The sequence below is a fragment of the Rutidosis leptorrhynchoides genome, chromosome 5 (genome assembly GCF_046630445.1).
Source record: "Rutidosis leptorrhynchoides isolate AG116_Rl617_1_P2 chromosome 5, CSIRO_AGI_Rlap_v1, whole genome shotgun sequence".
Taxonomy (NCBI): Eukaryota; Viridiplantae; Streptophyta; class Magnoliopsida; order Asterales; family Asteraceae; genus Rutidosis; species Rutidosis leptorrhynchoides.
In genome coordinates, this window is record NC_092337.1 from 60373159 (window position 1) to 60381420 (window position 8262).

Consider the following 8262-nt stretch of genomic DNA (forward strand, 5'->3'; position numbering starts at 1 on the left):
GTTTGCCTCCCTCTAATAGGCTTTCGAGTTAATAATATTTTGCTTTTCGAAAAAAAAAAAAAAAGTAATCTGTTTGAATGTACATATTTTCTGCAGAGATTTAGAAAATAGAATTTGTGGTTGGAACTAAATGCATAGAATCTTTATGAATTCCTGTTATTAAAACAAAGAAATTAAAAAATAATGGGGGTAAAAAACTTTGAGGCTGGTCAAATGTTAGAACCCGAGTTCCCAGATAAAACCCACAACAAATGATGACTTTGTTTCACAAGAAACACACGATACTATTAAAAAACTTTCCGATGCCGGGAATCGAACCCGGGTCGCCTGGGTGAAAGCCAGATATCCTAACCGCTGGACGACATCGGAAAAGCTATGCTGGCATCATTATTTAAAACTAGTAATCTTAATCTTTGCTACTCCGTATTTAATACGGAGTATTATTTAATGTTTAAGATTTATTTTATTTATGCATTTAACGAAGAAACAAATTAACCCAAAACAAGTTTCTAAATGTTATATTTAGTTTCAGATTTCTTCGTTGATCGGTCTGAGTTGGAGAAGTCTTTAACATGACAAAAATCGAAATGCTCTTTACATAAGTTATCAATTATAAACACAAATAAAAATAAAATAATAATGACTTTTTAATGATAGTTGTTCTTTCACTCTCTCACCAACAACTAATCCAAATGAGAATGACGTTTACCCTTACATTAATCAACAATTTAAATTGAAAATTTGATTTTATTATTATAATTACCCCACAAAACCTTAACTAGCTCAATATACATAATACATTACAATTTTTTACAAAAAAAAAAAAAAAAAAAAAAAAACCTTTTACTTAGACCAAAAGGGTAACGACATGGTCAACAAATCGTTAACAATCTCATCTACAAGTATACGAAGCACAAACGCTTCCACATCGTTCACAAACTCATCTTTTTCTAAAAACGTAAACGTCGTTATGTTCCAACCAAAGTCCCAAAAACTATTAACATCAGGACTCGTGTTGCAAATGTCTTTTTCAAGCATATAATGCAAGTAATCAGCTTCATCATATTCATTACGAGTATTCCTACCGTATAATCGCAAACTCTCCAAATCTTTATACAATTCCTTCACCAATTCATCTAACAAACTTATAGCCATTGCACCAATACTCGGTTTTACGTATGGATGAAGTGATAGTTCTTGATTCCTTGCTTTTCGTTTCAAGATTTCGTACCCACAATCTAGTTTCAACGTAGTTTCGTCCTTGTGATGGTTTTGATCATCCGCGTGAAGAAAACCGATAGGTATGTTGAGCTTGAAAAGGGCTTGTGATGTGCTTAAAAAGAGTTGATCTTTTATTAAAATCTCCTTTAGTTGCTTCTCGTGATCATTTAGTACTACTTGTTTGTTCAAGTAAAATGTTTTCTTTGGCTTGTTTACATGAAGACTAACACTCTTTATTGCGATTTCCTGTGGACCTGCATATGCATATTACAATGCGAATGAAGTTTTTCATGTAAGGTAATGATAAATCCACTTTGATTTTCGATAAATCAACTACATTTATGCATTAAGCAGTTGTACAATACAATTAGTTACTGCATAAATGTAGTGGATTTATCAAAAATTAAAGCGGAAATATCACTTCCCAATAAGATATACTATTAGATTATAGTTTAGGGTTGGCCAAAAGTCGGGCTTTGGTACATTAGGGTTAAATAAGATATTTATGATTTCCTATGTAACCTCAGGGGGTTTTAGTGTTTTTATTTAAACCTAATGAACCAAAGCGCACGGTTAGACTTTGGGTCAACCCTAAACTACCGTCTTATTAGACATGGCCTAACTGAATTATCTCATTACCATACATACATTTCAATAAAAAAAGGTACAGAAGTACAAATTTGCTTACCTGAAACCATGACTTCTGAAGTTGATTTGTGTTCAACAAGATTTGAAGTTGGTTTGTTTTCCACGAGATTTGCAGGCTTTAGGATAACTTTTGGGGGACCTGCATACATACATTACAATAAATTGGCTAAATTTAGACAATGTTGGAATAGTTGACAAAATGAGTACAAAAGTGCACATTTGTTTACCTGAAACTGTGATTTCAGAAGTTAACTGACGATCACTCTGGATTGTGTTTTCGTATACTGGTACCTGATCAGTAACCGTGTTATGAAAACGCGAGTAGTTAAATCGAATTGTTTGTTCTGATTCGTTTGAATTCGAATGTATGTTGTTGGTTTCTTCTGCTGGCTTCAAAAGGATGGATGATACATCTTTTCTTATAGTTTCTTTAAGAACCGAAAGTTTATGTTTCGATGGTGTCGTTAAGTTGCTGATCACCGTTCGATCCCTAATCTTCAGTACTTCGTCTCTTATTCGAGGTGACTCAGTTCTACGTATAGCGACTGAATCCACCTTGTTTCGTGTCACTGGCTTTTCTTGTTTAACTAACGGTTGCATGTAACGTTCTGTTCTTTCGAGTTCATGTACCTTCGGGGTTACATCTTTAGTTTTCGGTATATGCTCAATAGGTTGCGGTTTTGGCTCTTTCGAAAACAAATTAGTGTGCTTCACTTGTTTGATTTGTTGTGAATCTTGTTTGTTCTGTTGGGTTCTTTTTTCTTTTCCTTCAACTTTATAGTTTCTCGTAATGAGTTTGATCTCGTTACTTTCATCCTTTCGTATGGTTCTCTTCTTGTCCACTCGTAAACTAGCTGCACCTTCTGCGTTTGTACGCTTTTGTTGCGTTTTATGTTTTGTTTCCACGTTCGTTTGTCTCTTTTGCTTCTCTGCAACTCGATCCAGTCGGTTGTTGTTGTTGTTGTTCTGCCTCGTTTTTGATGAAACACTTGTACTCGAGTCGTTGATTTGTTGAGACTTTTGTACGTTCAACGAAACTAGTCCATGTTTCTCGGTTCTCGAAGTCTTGTAAACCTTGTTTGCGCTCGAAACGTGGGCGGTTTTTACCTCGTCTCTCTTGGTACCCGAATCGGGCTTTTCTTGAACTTCTTCTAGTCCCATTAGCTTCGCTATCACGTTCGAAATCCTCCCTTTTTCTGAACGATTCGGGCTATCCTTCATCGTTGTAACACTTTCAGCACCGCAACTAGCTGACCTCCGATGACTCGACGACTTACTCGAACCATCGGTTAACGCTAAACTCGACTTCTTCGAACGTTTATCAAAAGAGAATCTAGGCAACTGAACTTGGTTTCGATCAACAACTTTCGATCGATCCTCATCATTTTCATCATCCTCATCAACAACTTCTCGTAACGTAACTCGACTCTTTCGTTGAGTGGTCACCATTAACTCTGAAGCTTCTTGCAAATTCACAAGCATTTTTAAAGATTCTTCTAATCCCTTGGCCCCTTTCAACAACTCTTTACCAACTTCAACTGAATACCTGTCCACATGGGCACCATTCGAATTCGATCTTATTATTTCGTATAAATTTTGAACCCCTTTCGATATCTCTTTAATTTGGATAGTAGTGAGTACAGGTGCAATTGTACCACCACCATTCGAGGGACGATGTTTTACTAGGCTAGTAGTCATCGTCCCAGTTCGTGTACTTTCAACGTTGAGCGATCTTCGACCAATCTGTTGTAAGAAATCGATCATCGTGTTAGTGTTACCGCCGTTTTTAAGTGCGTAAGTGAATGCCATTGATAAGTCCTTTAAAGATTCAGATCTTTGGTGTTGTCCACCTGCATATGGAACTAGTTGTTGTGATGATTCTTTGATGCTCTGGTTCATTGTTTTTGATCCACCAATCTGTAGGAACACACAAGATCTACTTACTATAAACAAGTAATTAAAGGGTTGATAAATATACATAATACATGATACATTGATAATAATAAAACATATGAAAATTATTAAAAATGTCCTTTTTAAACAAACTATAGTACCACTTCCATTAAGTTAACAGAGCAGTAGTACCCCGGGTTTTTCGTGTTTCATGGGATCGAGGGTTCGAATTAAGGGAAGTCATCTCCAGATTCTGCCTTATGGAAAATTAATTTGGAAAATCTCCTAGGGGATTTTCTCTAGATTGTGCCTTCTAGGCAGTTAATCTAGGTTTCTTCCTGACAGGTGGTCCGGAGATGATCGGGTGGATAGCTTATCGCGCCCCGTCACTGACTCTTAAGAAGTTGTTAAAAAACGAACTATAACATTTTTTTCTTATAAAAAGTCGTGAATATATCCCTGGAAGTCGCAAGACGCAAGACACAATTTGAGTGTAGCCTAGTACATCTTGCGTATCATGACTCGGTTATAAAATGAAAAATCGCTAGTTGCAACTTGTTTTTCCCGATCATGATCGAGAAATTGATGGTTGCGAACACGCAAGACGCATAGACTACACACAAATTGAGTCTTACATGTGGCAGGACAAATTCGAAACTTTTTTTGTTTTGTTTTTTTAAAACCCTCCATTAATATTCATGAGTTAGGTTTGATAGATCTACATACAGATTCAAGTGATTTTGTTTGTCTAGATCCTCTCTGCATATTTCCTGGGTTCCTAGCATCTGTGTTGATCAACAAAAAAATATATAAGGTCTCAGAAATGCAATTAATATATAGATAATATATACTAATTAACATATTGTAGAGTTACTGTTTCATTTGAATTGACTTGTCCTTCCACATCATTTTTAAGATCAAATGCTAGCTAGATTATTAAAAAATTAGCTTAAATTTAATATCAACATGTTTTTTACAACTATATATTACTTTATAGATTATAGATATAAGTTTCAACATGATATATTGTTTTCTTAATTACCTGTCACAGTTAAAAAAAATAAAAATAAAACGTTAATTGATTTAAGATAAACATGTTTATTCACAACTATCACTTTGTGATTCTCCTAGTTTTGGAATCGCTTCAAGCCATAATATAAGAATCTTAATCTAGCTTAACATTGACAGTTCAGTGTCAAAACATGGTCATATTTTAAACTTCAAAATTAACAAGAAATATAAGTATATTTAGAATGTGAAATTACATTTCAAAACCAAATTTATATCTATAAAAAAACCATTAAGGTTTTTATAGAACGGAAAACACACACATCCAATTAGTAATAGTCCATTCTGGAACTCGAACTCACAACTTCAAGATTAATGAGTTGAATCGGTACCACTAGCCAAAAGACCCTTTGGTCATTAAGATACTATCTATAACTTCCAACATTATAAAGCCAAACATTTGAAAACCAGATACAAAAAGCACGAACATGTACCTTTTGTATAACTCGTATTGAGTGTGTAAGTTTGTATTTCAAAAAAGATAAGCATGTACCTCTAGTGGTCGCGTTACGTGTTGATGACATCGAGCCCTGAGATACACCCATTCGTTCTTTCCTGATACGGAGATCATTCAGCAACTTTTGTGCAAAATCAGACCTGAATGCCATTTTTCGTACCTTGATCAGTCTCCAAAAACTGGTTGAGTTTAATTTTAGTATAACGGGAAAAAGAATATTAATATATGGGTGAGAATTGAAGATGACATGATAGAGTTTTGGTACATATATGGTGGTTTAGTTGGGATGGTTTAATCGAGATCAGGTGAGGGTAGGGAAATGAAGCCTAAAGAAAACTACATTTTGATTTTAGAATGTTTGTGTTTATATTAGAAAAATTGACGTGAACGTTTTCTCACGCACCTTCTGCAATTCAACTAAATAATAATCAAAATGACTTTGATTTTAAAGCAAGCAATGTCATGAATTTCAAGTGATTCTTTCTTTATCACTTTTTTGTACTCATAGAGTCATAGAAATATACTTAATGTAGAGTTAATCCAGATATTTTATTTAATGAAAACAAAAATATACTTAATAAAAGTTATAAATCAAAGGAAATATAATACCAAAGCTTGGCTTGAGTGGTATGGGTGGGATCCAACTTGGGTAGTGTCAACTCAGGTTCGTCTCACCAAGCAGAGAGTTTTCAACATTTGATGGTACTGCCGACATCAATGCGATTTAGAAAGGTCTCTGAAGATTTTCCCAAACCTTCGATGGTAATGCCAACATCGTCGAGAATTGGTTTCCTCCTAACGTTTATGAGTGACAAATGAGTATATTCGATGTCGATATCGCCTTTAAAAAAAAAGAAAAAAAAGAAATATAACAATTTCACATGTAAGTATGTAATTGCAGTAAACATATATACAAATACTAAATAGTCACTTAGGTGAACCGCCTATGCTTGCTACTCCATCTTTCTATAAACACAAAAAAATTCAAAATTATTTTAATATACCTTTTTACTTCTGATAATCTTCTATAACATATATTGTGCTACATCTAGATTTTGGAATATAAAAATTATGTTTACTAAAGAATATGTGGAGTAAATCTTGAAAGTCAATACATTAAGATTTTGATTACTTATGTTATGTGGTACATATCTCATATCTGTTTTTTACGTTTGTATGCAACGTCTAAACCAATCAATGCACTTTTTTTTTATCGTTACGAAATCCATATATGAAGTTTATTGTTGTCAGTAGTAGCAACAATTCCGATGTCGTCCAGCGGTTAGGATATCTGGCTTTCACCCAGGCGACCCGGGTTCGATTCCCGGCATCGGAATATATTTTTTGTATAACGCACTTTTTTAGGTTTTACATTATTTAAATACTACGTAGTAGTTGTATAACTAAATTTGTTTTTCAGTCTTCCTTACAGTAGTTTGGATGACAAACTTTATGTTTGAGCAAAGTGAAGTTAAGCTTCAAAATCAGTTTTTAAAGCAATAATTAGGGGAAATCAGTGTTGAAGCCAATCGGTTTTTAAAGCAATAAATATGGGAAATCAATGTTGAAGCAAATCACCACGACAATTATTGTTACTAGTATGAACTATATGAATCATAAAGTTTTCATTGATCGAGCAAAACAAGTGAAACCGGCATTTTCAACAACCAACAATCTGCTTAACAAAACATTCATTCATATCAAGTAGTAGATTACTAAAACCTAGAAGGTAAAGTCAGTATTCACTAACATTTCCTAAAGGATACTATTATAGGAGTACTAATTACGTAATAGAAAGTACTGTTTTAAACACCAGTCGACCCGAACCCGCCTGAACCTCGAACAGTAGAATCCAAATCATCAACCTCAATGATTTCAGGAGTGATGATCTTTTCTAAAATCAATTGCGCAATTCGATCACCCACTTTCACTTCAAAATCAACATCAGAATGATTAAACAATATCACCCCAACCGGACCACGGTAATCTGCATCAATCACACCGGCCCCAACATCAATCGAATGCTTCCATGCCAACCCAGATCTCGGAGCTACAAAACAAACAAATAGACAAATGATGTATATTGAAATCCCAGTAAATAGCATACAGAACCAGCAGAAAAAGAAAAAACATACCAACGCGAGCATATGTTCCTTCAGGTATTGCTATGCTTAAATCAGTTGGAACCAATGCTTTACCCCTTGCTGGTACCTTTGTCTCGATTGCACTGAACCAACAGACAAATTCAAAATGGGTTAAGTATCAACAAAAAAAAAAGTTTGTGCACAAGGTGTTTGATAAAATGCTAGAACGAAAAAAAACACTAATCAAAGAACGGTACCTAGAGAGATCGTAACCGGCAGCAAGTGACGAGCCTCGAGAAGGCAAAACGGCGTTCTCCGAGAGCTTCTTCACTTTTAACAGATTGATCTGATGATCGAGTTTCTGAAGCTTTTGTGTTGGTTCTTGGATTTCAAGGCTGCCGTTGGTTATGTTGTTTGACGCCATTGTTACTGAAACAGATGATGATTTAGATGATGAAAGGCAGTTGAATGTTGATGATGATCGAAATGGACAACGATCGAGATGGTGATGGGCTTTATAGGGAATTAAATTGACCGCTAGAGAGAATGAACCTAGAATGGCGCCAAAAGTTCCCGCCATATCTTATTAAGCCCGATATATCTTATTAAGCCCGAGAACCACGAGTTCTACCCTAAATATATCATATTCATTACGGAGTATAATTTTACTATATTATCTTTAACAAGAAAAAATTAATTTTTTTAGTGGGCATAATAATGATAATCATAATCATTTAGACTATTTTTATCCATTATGTCATACAACCACATTCTCCTATATCACCGTCACCTCAACACCTTATTCATATCACTAAACTCATCACACTTCAGTAATATGCATGACATATGTCTTCCAACTACATTGACCCCACTTCTATTATTTTTATTATT

At 34.7% G+C, this 8262-nt stretch overlaps 2 protein-coding genes and 2 non-coding genes across 4 annotated transcripts; 1 reads left to right on the top strand and 3 right to left on the bottom strand.

Moving 5' to 3' along the window:
- Positions 1 to 297: 297 nt before the first annotated feature.
- TRNAE-UUC (transfer RNA glutamic acid (anticodon UUC)) lies at positions 298 to 369 on the bottom strand. The gene has a single exon. It is a non-coding gene; the product is annotated as a tRNA-Glu (tRNA).
- Positions 370 to 843: 474 nt separating this feature from the next.
- Positions 844 to 6618, bottom strand: LOC139848661 (uncharacterized). The gene is made up of 6 exons (XM_071838374.1): positions 6590 to 6618; positions 5324 to 5466; positions 4489 to 4547; positions 2097 to 3786; positions 1910 to 2008; positions 844 to 1475 (listed from the first exon to the last, which is right to left on the bottom strand). Exons 1-6 carry the CDS (start codon positions 6616 to 6618, stop codon positions 844 to 846), a joined length of 2652 nt encoding a protein of 883 aa, XP_071694475.1.
- TRNAE-UUC (transfer RNA glutamic acid (anticodon UUC)) lies at positions 6552 to 6623 on the top strand. The gene has a single exon. It is a non-coding gene; the product is annotated as a tRNA-Glu (tRNA).
- Positions 6624 to 6926: 303 nt separating this feature from the next.
- Positions 6927 to 7976, bottom strand: LOC139849545 (deoxyuridine 5'-triphosphate nucleotidohydrolase-like). Its single transcript, XM_071839188.1, has 3 exons — positions 7629 to 7976; positions 7423 to 7514; positions 6927 to 7337 (listed from the first exon to the last, which is right to left on the bottom strand). The coding sequence occupies exons 1-3, from the start codon at positions 7949 to 7951 to the stop codon at positions 7093 to 7095; spliced, it is 660 nt and encodes a 219-aa protein (XP_071695289.1). The 5' UTR covers positions 7952 to 7976; the 3' UTR covers positions 6927 to 7092.
- Positions 7977 to 8262: the final 286 nt, after the last annotated feature.

Bases quoted from the DNA above. Each gene is read 5' to 3' on its own strand.
- LOC139848661 (XM_071838374.1), bottom strand. From the start codon at position 6,618: ATGCCGGGAATCGAACCCGGGTCGCCTGG. The intron at 5,467-6,589 runs GTGAAAGCCAGA...AAACTCAACCAG, and splicing joins ATCGAACCCGGGTCGCCTGG to TTTTTGGAGACTGATCAAGG. The intron at 2,009-2,096 runs GTAAACAAATGT...GTATGTATGCAG, and splicing joins TTCTGAAATCACAGTTTCAG to GTCCCCCAAAAGTTATCCTA.
- LOC139849545 (XM_071839188.1), bottom strand. From the start codon at position 7,951: ATGGCGGGAACTTTTGGCGCCATTCTAGGTTCATTCTCTCTAGCGGTC. The intron at 7,515-7,628 runs GTACCGTTCTTT...CTGTTGGTTCAG, and splicing joins GCCGGTTACGATCTCTCTAG to TGCAATCGAGACAAAGGTAC. The intron at 7,338-7,422 runs GTATGTTTTTTC...TTTGTTTTGTAG, and splicing joins AGGAACATATGCTCGCGTTG to CTCCGAGATCTGGGTTGGCA.